This window comes from Morone saxatilis, unplaced genomic scaffold, assembly GCF_004916995.1.
Source record: "Morone saxatilis isolate NCDOM2014 unplaced genomic scaffold, NCSU_SB_2.0 Contig21, whole genome shotgun sequence".
Classification (NCBI taxonomy): Eukaryota; Metazoa; Chordata; class Actinopteri; family Moronidae; genus Morone; species Morone saxatilis.
The window spans coordinates 16,376,875-16,394,341 of NW_023339774.1; the positions used below are offsets into that span (position 1 = coordinate 16,376,875).

The 17,467-nt window shown below is 41.1% G+C and overlaps 2 protein-coding genes across 8 annotated transcripts in view; one reads left to right on the forward strand and one right to left on the reverse strand.

Moving 5' to 3' along the window:
• Positions 1 to 11,390, forward strand: part of rnf165a (ring finger protein 165a) — a 14,241-nt gene extending 2,851 nt beyond the window's left edge. Inside the window, exons 2-9 of one of the 7 annotated variants that reach the window (XM_035667843.1) lie at positions 92 to 191; positions 4,321 to 4,621; positions 4,707 to 4,835; positions 4,992 to 5,121; positions 5,691 to 5,795; positions 6,243 to 6,338; positions 6,462 to 6,562; positions 7,490 to 11,390. In XM_035667843.1, coding sequence (XP_035523736.1) covers positions 170 to 191; positions 4,321 to 4,621; positions 4,707 to 4,835; positions 4,992 to 5,121; positions 5,691 to 5,795; positions 6,243 to 6,338; positions 6,462 to 6,562; positions 7,490 to 7,607 — 1,002 coding nt within the window. In that variant the 5' untranslated portion in view covers positions 92 to 169 and the 3' untranslated portion in view covers positions 7,608 to 11,390. Of the gene's footprint in view, positions 1 to 6; positions 4,622 to 4,706; positions 4,836 to 4,991; positions 5,122 to 5,690; positions 5,796 to 6,242; positions 6,339 to 6,461; positions 6,563 to 7,489 lie in introns of those variants that run through there. The other 6 variants (XM_035667840.1, XM_035667842.1, XM_035667841.1 and 3 more) reach the window with 6 other exon arrangements.
• A 616-nt stretch (positions 11,391 to 12,006) lies between these two features.
• The window catches only part of LOC118332665 (lipoxygenase homology domain-containing protein 1), a 29,874-nt gene continuing 24,413 nt past the window's right edge, over positions 12,007 to 17,467 (reverse strand). The window contains exons 36-41 of the mRNA XM_035668060.1: positions 17,058 to 17,235; positions 14,803 to 14,988; positions 14,285 to 14,455; positions 13,395 to 13,533; positions 12,946 to 13,101; positions 12,007 to 12,848 (exon numbers count right to left, since the gene is read on the reverse strand). Of these exons, the coding sequence (XP_035523953.1) occupies positions 12,368 to 12,848; positions 12,946 to 13,101; positions 13,395 to 13,533; positions 14,285 to 14,455; positions 14,803 to 14,988; positions 17,058 to 17,235 (1,311 nt within the window). The 3' untranslated portion in view covers positions 12,007 to 12,367. The remainder of the gene's footprint in view (positions 12,849 to 12,945; positions 13,102 to 13,394; positions 13,534 to 14,284; positions 14,456 to 14,802; positions 14,989 to 17,057; positions 17,236 to 17,467) is intronic.

A 17,467-nucleotide genomic window follows, 5' to 3' on the forward strand; every position in this document is an offset into this window, starting at 1 on the left:
AAAAAAAAAAAAAAGCATGTTTATTCTGAAACACACCGGCATTGAGATTTAATGTGACACGCTGTCATTCCCTCCTTATCCATGTTTATAGAACAAAACACAGCCTTCCTCACATCCACTCATTGGTGTTCATTGGTGATGAGTTAACGTTGGAACAACTTTGGGCAACATGGATAAAATCTTCTGTTATGGTACTTTTCAATTTGTATGTATATCTGTATATATGGTGGCATATGGCTGTCCATAGAGAAACTGTTAATGGTTAATAGCAAATTAAATACCCAACAAATCAAGTTACTTAAATACATTAATGCAAACAATATAAAAATCCCTATCTGTTATAAAGCACTTGATTTGCAGCATTGCCGTAAATGGTGTAATACACCCAAAGAAATGAAACTGTTATACACCACGGTATAAACAAATGAATCGCCTCATGGTATCGCTGAACTCTGCTGCGAGGTATTGAGTGTTTACTACCTAAACACAAAAAGACCTTTTGAAGTCTCTGTTGATTAATATACATTTAACACTGTTAGTATTTTGATACCACTTTGTCTGTACGATAAATATGAAGCTGAAAGCAAAGTCCACCTACTAGCATCTCTAAAGCCCGCTTATTAACATGTTACTTCTTGTTTATGTTTTATGGGGGCGGGGGTTATGTGCCAAACCATTTCTTGGCTGTGAAAATAAATAGTCTGACACATAACCCGCCTTAAGACCACAACGTGTAATTTTCCCACGTCAAATTTTGTATAGATTTAAACAAAGGACAGATTATAAAGACGGATTTAAAAGCTTTGGAGGTGCTGTAGGCAGATTCTGTTATCATAGTGTTTCCCTTGTTTCCAGTGTTTGTGCTGAGCTAAGCTAAGCAGCTACTGGCTGTAGCCTGACAGATATGACAGTGGTATTGATCTTCTCATCTAACTGTCCAACTATTCCTCTCCAAATCAATCAGTTTGGTTCACTCACCAAATGGCAACTATTTCGTCTGTCAAGTGTTATATCAGTGTCTCTGTGTAACGGCTTCTGTCATTTAGTCTTTTCCTTTTAAGTAACCTTGACACATTCATTAAAATAAACAACAACTGATCTACAGAAAGCAGCAGCTCACTGTTTTATGATGTAAAAATACATTCCTGCAGTCATCCAGACGCCCCTTTTGTAGCTTGTGACAACAGCATAATTAAAACCAATTCAGCTACTCGTGCTCAAAAGGCTTTTGATAAATGATTGCAGGAAGTGAGTGAGACGTTGTTGTTGATAAAAATATATTGTAGTTTATATTGTCTACCAAGATGTTTTGAATTGCACAAGAGCTAAAGGTTTATATTAGATCTACGAAATAATTTTGGTTTATCAATTCTCCTTCTTCAATATGCCACCGTGGTTTAAGAGCTGCTCTGACTTTAATCAATTCATTAAAAAGCAATTGCTTCTGAACAGTTTGAAAGTGGGTTAATTGGTCACAACATGCAGCACAGGCTCTGGTTCAAGTATACATTTTGAATATAAACTCAATATTTAAAGAGTTTGTGAGTCTAGGACTTCCTGCTGCCACTTGAGCCTTACATCTGTTCACAATGTCTGAAATAGTCGGAGTTATTTATGTGCAGACACAAGGTGTGTCTGAGACAGCATGGGTGCTCTGCAACTTTCTCTACCGACTACGGCAACAGACTTTTAAATAGCTCAACAGCCATAATGCATATGTTATCTCACAGGAGCTGCGCTGGTGCAGACCACATTAATATCAGATGCTTCATCTTCCACTCAGCAGCACCCACCCTGTCCTAATTTGACCGATGTTTAGCATCAAGGTCAGTGAGTTGCGTGCAAGCATGTGCCATGTAAAGCCGTTTGTTTTAGTCCAGCTGTACAACATTGAGGGTGATTTCACTCATTAGGCCCTCACTGTGATTGTGAGTATTATCAGCTGGCGTGGTGAAGGGTTTTCAATGCAATACTGCATGCACGCAGCTCACAGTGTCACATGACAAAGGACCACCGCACTAGGCAGAAGACAGGATTATGTTAGAGAGGAGGTATGATTGTAAAGCTGCAGTGATGGAAGCAGGAGGGGGTGAGGGAGAGAGAGAGAGAGAGAGAGACAGGTTCGATGTCAGACTGCTGCAGTCACGGCTGGGCAGGGCTTACGGGCTGTCACTCACATAGGGACACCATGCCGCAGCCACACTGTGGGGGAGGGGCTGCCTGTGCAGCAGCTCAGGGGTGAGGAGAGGTGGATTGGAGTGTATGAATGTGTGTGTGTGTGGATGGGTGGGGGTCTGCTCTGCACCAATCAAGCATTTTAAGTCAAAGTCGAAGCAGAGATGTAACAATAGCAACATCAGGGCTGTTACTGCTGGCAGCACTGCAATATGTCAAATATTAATGTCAGCGGTTCGTGCTGTGAAAAAGCCCAGAGACAAATAATTTGGTATTTACTCTAAGCTGCACATCGAGTCCGGCCTTACCGGGTCACAGGCCTTTTACAAAAGTGACGTACAGCCTTTTGCCAATCCAAACCGCCAGTCTGACATTTCTGCTCTACTTCCTGAGCCAAATGTGGTTTTCAGTTTGCTCACGGCTCTCAAGGTTCACTGGCTTCCCATGTCCCAAGGCTATATGCAACGTAGCAAAACAACAATCATGTAAATATGTAATATTAGCAATAAGTAACATAATAGTTTGCTTATTTGCTTTCTGGCAGAGACTTAGATGAGCAGGTTGATACCACTCATATTTGACCCCTAAATATAAGGCTCCAGCTAGCATCCAGGTAGCTTAGCTTAGCACAAAGAGAGAGAGTAGCTTGCATGGCACTGTAAAAGGTAACAAATAATTAACACATTTTATCTTAAAAACTGAAGTTCCCAGACTGTTTCTTGGCTGGGACCAGTTTCCTGGAGTCTCTGCTGGTTGCCTGGCAACTACCAAGAGATAGTCTGCCACATAAAACAACAAATTGTTGTTTTTACACTTCAGATTATGTACAGATTAAACAAACAAAATACAACATGCTAATCAGTGAGCTTTAGAGTTGCTGGTAGGTGTATTTTGTAGCTGTTGGACGGAGCCGTGCAAGCTGTTTCCCCCTGTTTCCAGTCTTTGTGCTAAGCTAAGCTAAGTGGCTGCTGGCTGTACCCTTTAAGGGAAGATGTGGTACTGTCTTACCCAACTCTCAGAAAGTGAATAAGTGCATTCCCAACATGTCTATACCTTTAAATAAATATATAAATGTATTCAAGGGATATTGTGGGATTTTGTGTTTATACAAGAATGTTGCAGACTAATTTGTAAATAAGATCTTGACTCAGATAAACAAGATAAGCGAATGCAAAATACATCTCAAGCCAAATCCTCTCTCCTCTTCATATTAGGCATACATTAGCACTTCATATTATCCATAGTGCAGCTTTAATCTGTCTGATCTACAACAGCAGATGAGACAGCTATTTCAAAGGCACAATACTCTGGTACCATAATATACACGCTGCACAGTCCATCCTGCAGACCCCACTGTCTGCTCCCTGTTCCAGAAAGCGAGAAAGCTCTAATGGGAAGCTGAAGTAGTAACTGTTTGTCCCCACCTCACCCTCCTCCTCGCCCTCCTTTCTCTGAGCTCAGAGTAATTCGTATTGATTGTTTTGTGCAACTCGATACCAAGGTGATTCACCGGGACTACCATACAATCTCATGTCTCCTCCACCGCTGATATTAAGGGTGGGGGGGAGGGAGAAATGGGGGCGGATAATCTTCTGTTGTTCCCTTGGTGGGTCTTAATGAGAAATCTTCAGGTGAACATTTGTTCCTTCAAAACGGCAGACATGATATAGAGCCCGAATCTATTAAAATGACTAGCAGTGGACCACAGACCCTCTGTGCTGTAGTCATCTTGGAAACACACCAGGCTGTTAGTGAAGATCCATCCTTCCTGCTGGCTGTACTATGGCAAGTGGAGAGGCAGGCCATTGGGTGCAATCTGTGTGTGGGATTAGATGGTGCTCCACAGGGGTCTCAATGTCTGTGTCATCCATCTGCTGTTGTGTCTGTCTTGTCTTGTCTCTTCCTGTGTCTCTCCTATTTTTATGTTCTCTCTGTGTGATTGGTTGTTAAACGTTTTTTTATGTATATATATGTGTGTGTGTGTGTGTGTGTGTGTGAGAGAGAGAAAGCCAGAAGGTGCTTGTTTTTGCAGTTATGTGTGTCACTTCACTGGTTTGCGTGGGTTTCTCTGTGGTGTCTGTCTGAATGAAAGTGGTCGCAGGCTTATCTGGCTCCATTCTGACCCCTTGCATTTATTTCCCATAGGAGCACACTTCACCAGGCATCAACACAGCCATGCTACCTCCTGCCGACACTTTCACCTGGGCGCTCCCCAGGCTCCCATCTCAGCAGAGTTCCCTCTAGGACACGCCAGCCAGCCGCCTCAGACCGGCCTGGCCACCCACCTGCCCCCGGCACACCATCCGCCCCTCACTGCCCTGCCCGCACCCCCTCAGTTCCAGGATGTGCCGGGGCCTCCATTCCTACCTCAGGCCTTACACCAGCAATACCTCATTCAGCAGCAGCTTCTTGAAGCGCAGCACCGCAGGATTCTCCCGCACTCCAGGTAGAACTACTACCTGCATGCAAATACAGATACACACACAAACACAGAAAACCAAAGTCAAAGTTTTTATCTCATCTTATTGCAGAAGAACCCAGGAGCGTATTCCCCTGAACCCTCACCGACTGCGTTCAGGCTATGAGTACTCCCCTCCCCTTCATGTCCCCCAGCCAATGACACAGCAGCAGCAGCGATACCTGGCCGAAGGCACTGACTGGTGAGTCACTGTCGGAGATAAATGAGAGTCCCGTAGAGTCGAGAGACGATCCCGTCCTTTAATCTCTGCGCCCATCTGTCTGTCTGTCACATTGCCTGGCATGGGTGGTGATGTTGATTTAGTCGCCTGTCTGTCTGTCTGTCTGTCTGTCTGTAGGGATCTTAGCGTTGATGCTGGCCTCCCTCACCACCAGTACCAGCTCCAGCAGCTTCCGCAGCACTATCAGCATTACCTGGCCTCTCCTCGAATGCACCACTTCCCCAGGAACACATCTTCTGCACAAGTGGTATGTTGGTCACCCTGCTATGTTTTTATCTGAGCTTTATTAACTCTTCTCTTATCTTTCCTGTGTTCTACAGATATGTTGACCTATAAGTAAATATCTTTCTCCATTGATTTGATATGTTCTAAGATTGCAAATGCTGTGATCAAAACACCAAATGTATTCACTTAAAAGAGTACTACACCGATCTAGTAGTGCTCTCCTATACTATTGTTGAAAATCGATGCAGCAAAATCAGATACATTGTCTTTTTCATTTTATGCATTCTTCTTTCTTGTCAAAACCTGGCATCTATATTATCCAGTATGCACAATACTTTCTGGTGCTTTATGCAAGTAGCGGCTAATGTAGCTTTAACCCTCTAGCCTTTTCTAAAGGGGCCCATTCCATGATTATATCAAGAGTTTTGAAAACATACCAGCCTATTTTTGCGATTTTGCAACAGCATACAGTCGAGTTTTGGTGTTTGTGCCACCTTGAGTATTCTCAAAATTGTAATAAGGCAGCAAACACAATAGAGAAAAACTGACTACAGGATTAACATTGCTGTAATATGATTTCTTTTTTGCTAGGTTGTGCATGAAATCAGAAACTACCCATACCCACAGCTGCACCTGTTGGCACTGCAAAGTTTGAATCCTTCGAGGCACGCCACCGCAGTGCGAGAAAGTTATGAGGTAAATCTACCTCTGAATACGTTTCATATGCTTTCCACTCATCCATTAAAGCCAGTAAACAGTGCAAAACTGTTTACTGCCTGTGTCACGGTGCAGCCTCATCTGCATTTTTAGATACCTTGAACTTTGTCAATACTACTCAATTCTAGTTGAAAACTTACCTCGAGCTCCATTTAGCAGCAGCTGTGGTGCTTTCAATCATATCACACGATCTTCTTTAGTTGATGGAATTTTCTCAATTGTCGTGTAATTGCAGTTTGGAATTTCCAGTTTCTGAGCACTTGAAGAACATCTTGTCCATCTCGGCTTAAAATTTTAACTTCAACGTTCATTCTTGACTTTGAAAACATCAGTTGACAAAACAATCTCACCTCAAGGTCCATTTAGTAGTAGTGTTCTTTTTTTATTCTCCTCTGCACTCTTCTCAACTGTGTGTCTGCTCGTCAGGAGCTGTTGCAGCTAGAAGACAGGCTGGGGAGTGTCAGCAGAGGAGCTGTTCAGACTACCATAGAAAGATTCACCTTTCCACACAAATACAAGAAGGTAGGTTGGATAACAGTAACTACTGGATGTTAATAACATACAGAGATATAAAGAGTCGAATATTTTCACACTGGCCGTTTCTGACCTTGCCTTTTGTCTCTCTGTAATCTGACCTGCTAACAGAGAAAGCCCCTGCAGCTGAAGATTGGGGAGGAGGAGGAAACAGATGTGGATGAGAAATGCACCATCTGTTTGTCCATGCTGGAGGATGGAGAGGACGTCAGGTCAGAAATGCTCCATAGCCCCAGAACATCACTTTTCATTAAAGGAGATTTTAAACTCTTAATTCAAACGTTTGACAATTTAAAAAATTGGATGAAAAGACTGATGCCACTCTCTCAACTCTTTTAACTAAATGAAATAAGTACATGTACAGATGCACATGTATTCAAGGGATATTGTAGGATTATGTGTTTGCAGAAAAAGTTACAGACTCGATCATTTGTAAATTAGATCTCGACTCAGTGGACCATCTACTGTTAATTAAATTTGTCAGAGAATGCTAAGTATATCACAAACCATTAACTAATAGCCAAATCCCTCCTCTTGCTCACATTAGCAAAGAGTGTCATTGCAAATTATAACTCGTCCATCTTTAATCTGACTGATTTAGCTTTAACCAGCTGACACAGCCATAGATAAGACAATTAGTAGGCAGATTTTCATACTGTCTGACAGAACCAGGCTAGCTGTTTCCACTTGTTTAGAGTCTTTGTGCTAAGCTAAGCTAAGCTAACCACCTGCTGGCTCTGGCTTCATATACAGATATGACAGCGGTATCCATATTCTCATTTAACTCTCTGCCAGAAAGCTAAATGTTGAACTCTTCCTTTAAGCAACAACATGAGCATGTGCAGCTACACATGGATTTAAAACCAAGTTGGGGGAGTGAAACTCAGCAGTGAAGAGCTGTGCCCTGGGATGAGGAAAGGGGGTCGGTTTACAGCATATGAAGTCTCAGCTGTCTGACAGGCATGTAGGATTGATGACTCAACAGAAGTTGTCTCTACATGCCTGAGTGAACAAAATTAACTCCCTGCCGGTTCCAGTTCTCAAGTTCTTTGCAACCACATAACTATGCACTGGGAGAATCGTGCTTGCCAGTGTGAATTACCATTGACCCTGTGTCTCTCTGTCTCTCTGTCCTCCAGGAGATTGCCCTGCATGCACCTCTTCCACCAGGGCTGCGTGGACCAATGGCTGGCCACCAGCAGGAAGTGTCCAATCTGTCGAGTTGACATCGAAACACAGCTGAACCCTGACAGCTGATGAGATTCAAACTCCCCTCCTTGTCAATCACCCTCGTGAGGTTCCTGCTTTCTTCCACCCCGGCTTGCCGGCCCTCCCCCCCTTGTTGGGTGCTTTGCCAAATGTCTCCAGACTTCATGTGACATCACCACCCTTCTGACTCACGCTTTACTGAGCCAAGCCAGGATAACTAACTGAACGAGAGGCCGCAAAAGGACTCTCTTTATATAGAAGCACATCCCTCTGGAGGCAAAAGACACGCAGACACACACACATACTCATATACACAGGGTTTACTTGTAGCTTGCTGGTCGTAAGTGGGGTGTTGTTGCTGTTGTGGTGTTGTACTGTAGGTAGCCCCGGGCTGTGTAGCATGTCCTCAAAGCCATGACTTAATGTCCTGAGAGTGGAAAACACATAACCCCACACTGAGCTGGCTACTTTCTCTCTTTTTCTCTCTTTCTTTCTATATATATAAATATATATATATTTCTCTCTTTTCAAACACACTTCAATCAAAGTGAATATTCTGCCACACGAGGAAACTTAACAGAAACTAAATGCTCTGATGCCATGTTTACCTAAAGATCATTTGTGGTCATAGTAGAGTAGCAGTAACCAACAAGTGATATCTGGTGTGCTGTCGCCTTCTCGGGGGCAAGCACCAGCTAGCTGAGTGTTTTAATTCTATCATGCAGCTTTGACATTTTGCAATACAGTTGTACATTTACCTTGGGTTGGTGTCATGTGAGATGGTGTCATGTGAGTAGGTCTCTTTCACTGCCGCGGAAAACGAGTGATCGAGTCGTTCGTGTGTTTTAAAATTTCAAAATAGGTAGAAAGTGTTTTTACCAAAATGCATTTTTGTCACGGTGTAGCTTGAGCCTGACGCGCAGGCTCACATGTGTGTGTGAGCTCTGCCCTGCTGTGTGTGACTTAAAGAATGTGTCTAACAAATGTGTGGATGTTCAGAAAGTGCAAATGTGAGCATGTTTCAAGGGTTCAAGGCAACACCTGGACGTTAATTCACTGTAGGTTAATAGCATGGCCACTGGAGTGCTTATACAACACAAAGCCAAAAAAAAAAAGGGATGAAAAAAGGAAACTATGGTGCGCTGCAGAGCGAGTGGGAGGAAGATTTAGCTGCCCTTGTACCCGTGTCTTCATCTGGCGCGGGGCCAGTGGCAGAACAGTGTGTACTAAAAATGCATGTTTCATCATTGACTTGGGCTGTTAGCTTTGGTAGCGTTTCTTCAATTTAAAAAGGTACAGAGATGGCTTTGCATGACTTAGTTAATCTGAGCTGTGACTATCTTCTCAACACTAACAAACAAAAAAAAAAGAGCACGGTGTCAGTGGCTGCTTCCCTGACTTGTAGCGTGTGTTCATCCCTGTCCCCTTTGGTGGCAACAATGGGATCTTCTTTTTGATGTTTACCTTATTGCCTAAAGAACAAGCACATGTGACAATAGTTATAGCAACAAAAGGTTTTTCCTTGGTATTGCATTTGCGTTGGTTTATATTTAGGTATAGATTCATGCAGTGTTTCAGCAGAGAGAGGAGCTTGCGTATTGATCTTGTGTATTTGTGTGACAGACCTCCCCTCGTGGTTGCTATGCTGGTTGCTATGCTGTATTGCTAGAACATGTAGAACGTGGTGCGACGGAGGCAGCCTCCCTCTCGCAGTGCACACAGACGTGAGACGGCACAACAGCCGGAAAAACATTCAGGCTGTTAACAACAAGTCGAACCCCCCTCACTCGCTTCTTGGTCCGACCAGTTTTCACTTCTTTCTTTCTTTTTTTAAAACCGTTTGTGTCGACTTATCATTTCAGTTCCACAGGGCTGTGTCTTAAAAGGCTGCCTTTAGGACCCTCACTGTCCTATGCACTGTGATAGTAAAGGATAAGACTTGGCCCAGAGACTCTTTTAGCCTCAGTGGGCCAAGGATCAATTAACAAGGATTACTTCTCCCTGTCTTGTGCACTGCCGGTGTTGACACTGCCTCCTCCTGTAGTGGAGTCATCTGTGATGAAGTTTTCATAGTTTACACAGGGTGTTGTCAGTTGAGATGCCTTAAGTATTTAACAATCATAATTTATTACTAACTGTAGATATTGTGGGTATGTATTTAATTTTATATAGTTTTTTTTTGGGGGGGGGCAACTGAATCATAATTTATTTATTTAGAAATAACACAAAAATGCTATGAAAAAAACTATTACCTCATTTTTGCATTGTTTTAAATGGGAATGCTTTGCATGCAGTTGTACTTTTTTGAAACACTAAAGTTAAAGAAAAAAAAAAGAGCCCTGCTGTTTGATCTCCACAAGCTGGCTGTGCGATGTTTACTGTCCAAGGCTGAGCTACTGAGCCCGCTCTCCGTCTTTCTCTCTCTTTCTCGTTCTCTCTCTTTCTCAGTCTCTCTCTCTCTCTCTGTATTTCTCAGTCTCTCTCATGTGGTGCTGTGGATCTTGGTTACATTCCATTCAATGCAATTTCTCTGATCCCCCATGCTGTGATGTAGTGGACAAACTGCAATGAAGTGAATTGGTTTTAGTTTGTGTTATTATTATTTTTGCACTCACTTGTTTTAAATATGGGAACCCTCTCACTGGCAAAAAACTTAGTTTAGATAATTTAATATTATCACTAAGAACTCTGGCTTTTATTTTTAAATGCTCTGCTTCTCACAATGCACTATGGGTCTTAATAATGATCATCTGTGAAGCATGTTTCTTCGCTTTAACGCTTTGTGTCTATCTTTAATTTTCATCTCTCTGGTGTTTCTCTTCAGTTCCTTTTCCAGAATAGTTTGTAGATTTAAGCATAACAAGTGCCTCGCTTTAAGTGTTAGGAGATATTTCCATATTACTGAAACCATTAATAACAATCAGTCAATGAAGCCACCATGCCTTATTGGTTGCATAATTAATTAAAGGAATGAGTTGTGAAGGAGCTAAGACAACATTTGACAGGTGTGTACAAAAGCCATTATCCTCAAAATTCAAGTCAAGCTGTCCAAAATAGCTGTTGGTTTGTCGTGCTTGAAGCATTACGTGTTGTGGAAATAGTTCTGTAAAAAGGCATGTTTCACTGTGGGCTTTACAAATACTACAGAAATTCTTCCTTAGTTCATTTCTGTGTTCTGTTTATCTTCTATCTCCTTCACCTTTACTCATTTCTTTTTTTTTTTTTACCGTCCATCTCTCCTCTCAGACTATCCTCTGTTTCCTTTCACAGTCTAAAAGGAAGGCAAGGATTTTAAAGCACAACCTTTTCTAAAAATGCATGTTTTCTCAGGTTTCAATATAGTCTCAATGGTTTAATAGTATATGGTGAAAATATATACAAAGAATATAACAGGAAAAAAAAAATATTCATTTTGTTGCTGTTTGAAACTGAAAAACAAGGCTGAAGAGAAAATATCCCAAAAAGTGCCAGTGAAAGGGCTGCCGCCATCCTTGTATGAAAATCTGCTGTTTAGCTGTGACTGCGCAATGTTTTTCAATATAGGATATTTTATCTGAAAATAGAACTATTTATCATTAATATTAAAGCAATAGCGCATTAATGGTGATGAGTGTGTTGATGAAGAAATGGATGAGCATATTATGGGTAAATGTTAGATTCACATGTGTATTTTGTACTTTATTTATTATTACTACTAATAATAATGATAATGATTTCAAAAGTTGCATTGCTAAACCCAAACTGTTCTGTTTTTTAATTTTAATTTTATTTCATGGCTTGTATATTATCCTTTTGTATGTGCTCTTTTTGTAATAAATTGGATAAAATGGACACATACTTGTTTTTGTGTCTTATATTCTGGTTACACTTAAAAAAGCTGTTATTAGGTAAAATACAAACATTCAGCCTTTGTTATGCTTAACTTGTACATCAGGTGGAAACTGTATGTTTATAATGATGTATTGTGCATAGATTTATACACATTTTTCTAAAATTCAGCTTGACATATTTACTTTAAAGACTTTTGAAGAAGAAGATTTTTGGCCACTGGGGGCAACAGAACAAGCTATAAACATAAAATAGATTTTTATTATCTGTTCATATAAACATGCATAGCTGACAGGTTTTCAAAATAAGTCCAATTATTCCTTTCCCTTTTTTTTTTTTTTTTTTTTTAAATATGTGGCTCTTTAGCAGCTAAATGCTCCACTTTTTTTAACAACTTGCTACTAATTGTGTCTGTCTGCCGTTTGGTGCTGAGCAGGTAGTGTACAATGGGTTTATCAGAGCTTTTTCACTGAAAACAGTTATCTGCTGCTAGAAACAGATTGATGAGAGCGGTGAAGGTAAACCAAAACAGTGAAGTTGCAAGCCGTACAACCAAAATAATCAGCTAAAATAGTCTAAAACTCGTTGTAGAGCTGCAATGAACAGGAGAGCCAGCTGATAAATCTTTGTGAATCAGACAGATTGAAAGCTGGGATTCTGAGTATCACAAAAGAGTTTAATCTTTTATAAAACCTCCATTATAACAAAGCAACTGAGCAAACCATCCCTGACATATGAAATTTATAAAGAATGGCACATTCAGTTTACTGACCTAAGGAGATATTGTCACAGTATTTCATTGCTGGCTATATTCTCAGGTACAATTAAATATTGAACTACAATATAATTTAAAAAAACTATGAATGTAAAAATGTTTCTCAGTTCCTGAGATATAAAACTTGCCATAGCAGAATCTCTTTGGTCATTACTTTGAAACACGAGGGGAGATGCAATGGGAGTTTTTATAAATAACACTTTTTCTAATATTTCGGGTGGAGGACCCTGGCGATCTGCCTGTCAGCCCTCTTAATGTCCAGCCACTTCCCACAGAGGAAGATGGTGGTGACACCGTTGGCTGTGTTAGTGACTTCCACACGATCCAGCAGCCAGCCGGGGTTCAGGCCAGAGTTGTCGTGCTCTACCCGAACTTTCTGAAGCTCTCCCATGTCCAACATTTCCAGCAGGAAACGGTCCGTCTGCTCACGTTCGAAAAGGTTACGAAATTTCTGTCGCAGCTGCCTGCGGCCTGAATCTCCATTGGAGCCGTAGATAGTGATGAAAACATTGGCATCTGTACCTGCTCCCTTCTCATCACCCGTGATGACGATGATCTCATACTTGACGGGCACCAGGCTTCGAGCTTTACTGGCAAAGCTCTCGATGGCCTTTGTGCACTCAAAGGTCAAGAAATCATCCCTCTTTGGAGAGAGAGGGATGAGGGCATTGCACATGAAGAGGTACCTGGAGGTGAAGATGCAGAGAAGAAAGAATTTAAGTATGGTAGAAAGAAAAATAGATTGAATGGATGTAGAAGTGGATTCAGTAACTGATGGCTTACTTGTTTCCCAGTTCCCTTTCAGTAACAACGACCTCCTCCACATGCCAGTGAACCTCCCCCTTTACTTTCTTTCCATCCTTGGGTGTGTGGCCCAGGCAGATACCAGCGATGTCACCCAGGTTCTTGGACGAAAATTCAAACCTGTCAACGTTTCCCCTAAAAAGAGAGGGAAATAAGCATGTTAGAGTTAGTAGCTGTTCTCTTTAATTGGCCCACATACTTTGAATTCATGTCACTCATTAGTTCTGTGTCAGAATGAATTTTCTACAGGATGGTGTAATGTCATGATAGTGGATTGCAGCGTTGGTCTGCGCTCAAGTACTTGGTGCTGGTAGGATTATCATAATAAGTGTAAAGGGAGAATTAGAGAGAGAGAAAGCACATTTCTTTAAGCTTTTTCATGCAAACAAGTTGCACCTCATTGAATTAATCTTGCACCAAATACCTACCGCAAGAACCTCTTCTTCTTTGAGGAGTTCTCCATTACAAATTCTTTTGATCGGCCCTTCTTCCCCTCAAGTACAATCCAGGCATTTTCTTTGGTTTCGGCTTCATCCGTGTCTCCAGTTGTGATACAAATTTCATACTCTTTCAGAGAGAAAACATTGACAGTTAAAGCAAATTGTCTCAGTTCTACTCAGACGTGTCATGAACTGCATCATTTCCACACAAAATATACAGCATACAAGATGCCTTAGAACAAAAATATATCAGATAATTAAAAGTTAAGATTTTCATGAAAGTAAACACTATTTTGATTTTGATATTTCGATCAATTTAGATTTTTTTTTGCAACGCCCAATTATTGTATTTACATTCAGTAATTTACTCTCTATGTGGTGGAGTCCACCATTCCTGCACTGAAAACGACGCGGCACGTAATCCAGCAGCGTAATTTTGTCTTATTGATGTGAGCTGCTTTGTTTACTGTTCACTTTCTTTTAGCTGTAAATTACTGCTAATACAAACAGACCACATTAAAACAGCTGCAAAACACAGGTTGGCTTTTACTACAAAGAAAGCCCCAGGAAACACAATATATTTGTGTCCAAAGTTAGCATTGACTGATCATCAAAAATGTGCTGTTGTGTGGAAAACTAGCATTAAATCAGATTGCAGTTGACGGACTTCTTTAGTTTGTCTGGCTGCACTGTCAAACCCAGGTAACACGTCTGTTCTATTTCTGACAGAGTAGATATAGCTGCCTCAAGAAATCTGGGACCTGTAGTATTAAACTGCCCATGCCGTTACCACGGTAACCACGGGTGTCAGTAAATAAACCAGGACAAGAAAGTCTTAACTGATCCAACTTTAAAATGTGTTTATGTTCTGGCCTTACTCGTCTTCTCATTGAGGTCTAAGTAGTCGTTGTTAGCACAGGCCAGTTCTCTCATTATTTGCCCATCATCGTCATTCTTGGCAAGCCAGCGGTCACAGGGGAAACGAAATGTTTTGTCCATGATCTCATCCTTCACATCAATATACTCCAAGTGCCATCCTGGAGCAAGACCTGGGCGTAATGGGATCAGGAAACAAAACAAGACAGTAAGTAAAAGTAAATGCTGTCAAGAATGATGAAGCAGCAATCTTTCAGGCCAATGAGTAAAAAGCTGTGTCAGCCCTTCAGGTTTTCCTCAAAGCCAGACAGTGATGTAGCAGTTGTTTATGTTGGACAGATCAGCTGTTTAGGTTTCATCCAAATCAGACATGGCCCGATTTATCTTAAGTTGTGGGATAATAATTTAAGTTGCAACATGTAATTTCAGTAAATAAACTATATAGCACATCTCACCATGACAGAAGGTGCAGATTTAATCAGCCCACCATGCAGGGTGACTGTTTATCAGAAAGGCTGACCTGTGTTGTCGTGCCAGACTCGTACTTTGGAGAGCTCTCCCAGGCTGAGGATATCGGAGAAGCGAAATGTGTCCACCTGTTTGCGCTCAAACTTGTTGGACTTGTTGCACTCTTTCAATGCCAGCGTCCCTGAGTCTCCGTTTTCACCGAAAATGATGGTCCACACATTGGCATCAGTGCCTGCCCCTGAGGAAACAGGAGAGAGTCACTCAACAACAATGTAACAAACTGTAAGCTTATGAAATATACTGTATTCTGTATATATATACACGTGTGTGTGTATATATATATATATATATATACGTATATACTGTATGTGCTCTGGTTTAGGTCAATACTACAAATCTACAAAAACTGCACTTGAGCTCATCTGCGAACACTAGTCTTAGTGATGGTGATTTTAAATTTAAAAGTGCTTTTTAAACTGCAATGCATCTAACTATTGCAGGGATTTGTTAAACTATTTAATGAAATAAATAATGAGATTGCAAAGCCCTGAGGAAACTAATCAGCTAACACTCAACCACACCCTGCATAGAATAAAATGAGCAGCAGAGAGTCACATTCTCAGACTCAGACAGCACATCTATAATCCCTCTGTGCTTTATTATTTCATTACAGTGGGTTAGACACTAAGTGAATGTTTATTAGGCATTGATGAGCAGCAGCTCAGTCTGCAGCATGTTTTCAGTGTCCTAGTTTTACATGTGTCTATACAGATACTACAAATTCCGTTTTAATTAAGACCCCTGTAGTTTTTTTTAAGTTAATTTAAAGGTCCAGTGTGTAAATAAATATACATATGAATATTATATCCAATTTCTGCCCATAGATCTTAATAAATGTTACACACTGTACCTTTATGAATTGCATTTTATGTTTCTGTTACCTTTCAATGATTATTTTCTTTTCACATACCTCCCTTTATGCATATACATACTTGACATTCAGTGCTTCACACTATACATGCAAATCCCCCCCACAATGATCCCAAAGGAGACCATTACCTTATGCGCAGCATCGCCTATGTAATGTTGTCTGCATATATGTGTCCCTGTGTGTGTGTGTGTGTGTGTGTGTCTATCAGCCAGGCTCATTATTCCTCCCAGAGCCTCAGTGGTGGTGCAGGGCTACATCTTAGCTTCCAGTAACTGCCAAGGGCAGAGAACAGTCCTTTGAAGTCGGCTCAGACTTCTCGCCATGCTATCGTATTGATCAGCAGCGCCACTGAGCTGCAGAAAATACTGCATGAAAAAAAGAGGGAGCAAAGCCGCGTGGAGGGTTTCTGAAGAGGATTTCTCTCATTATAGTGTTGGAGTCAAACATGAATTATTCCACCTTTGCTCCTCCTGGAAAAACGCAAACCTCTGCACAAGGACAGGTCAAATGAGGATGAGGATCTATGTAACATATCTGTCTAACTCAGCCTTGAGCTTTGGATAGTGATGTGAAAGAATGAGATTACAGATTATAAATAGCCACTACAAGGTTGTATTACTAATTTGGCGTTACAGGGTGAGGAGGTCCACAATACCTAGCGGAGAATATTACTGAGCCTGTCTGAGCTGCTCTTCTCCCTCTGAGTGTCCCTGGACTTGACCTGACGCTGACACCGATGGATGGATGAATGGATGGATGGCTGGATAAATAATGTTTGTATTAGGTTTGAACTCTTCAGTTCCTGTGCCTCACAGGATTAAAATGTTAACATAAACGTGTTCCTCAATTCTTTTTCTGGTGTAATTGCTAGAAATGATTTGACTTGATATTACTGAGACCCTTTAGATCTGTGCTTTCCAACCAAGACGATTTACAGCAGAGGCAAGCAGAACATTTTGCTGCACAAGAAGGGTTTATATTTACTTACTTTTTCCTAATCTTTGCTATTTACTATTATTAATTATTTACTGAATAATGTCATATATGCAGACTGCAAAAAAGTATTCAAATAAAAAACAAACATGCATATGACATATGCAACTTGTGGTGACAAGTCACAAGTGAACCATGCTTTGTTTTAAGGGCTCACAGGCCAAAAAGGTTGGGATCAGTATGTTATGGTTGATGATGTAAGTATAGACATACATTAAGCATATGCATAAATTTCACTGCCATGTACTAATATGCACATTCTTGCCTGAACCTGTTAACTCTTGTTATGTCAGAAAATTGTGTGAAAACATGTTTTGGATGGGACAACTCAATAAACTAAACTAAATATTGCTGACAGCAGCTGACATGGGTTGAAGACTTACCTGCAACATCACTGGTTTTGACCTGGATGATATAGGTGGTGAGCTCCACCATCATCTCCTCGTCCACCACAGCAGCCATCTCGCAGATCATGGTTCTCTTGGGTCCACGTGTCCTGGACAGCCACTCCTCGTAAGTGAACACGGACAACTCCTCTGTGGTCAGGTTCCGCATGATCACCTGGATACACAGAGTTAGCTCTTCAAGTATAATATCACACTCACTCTAAATGTCACAATCCTGACATTTTTTTTATGATTCACGGTCACATTCAAAGCACAAAAACTCACTGGAGTATGATATCACAAGTGTATGAATGCACTTTTCCTACTTAGACTTAACAATTATACTAACTGTTCTTAAGGTTATGCAAAGATTAAAGTGAGAAAGATTTAGTGCCATCTAGCGGTGT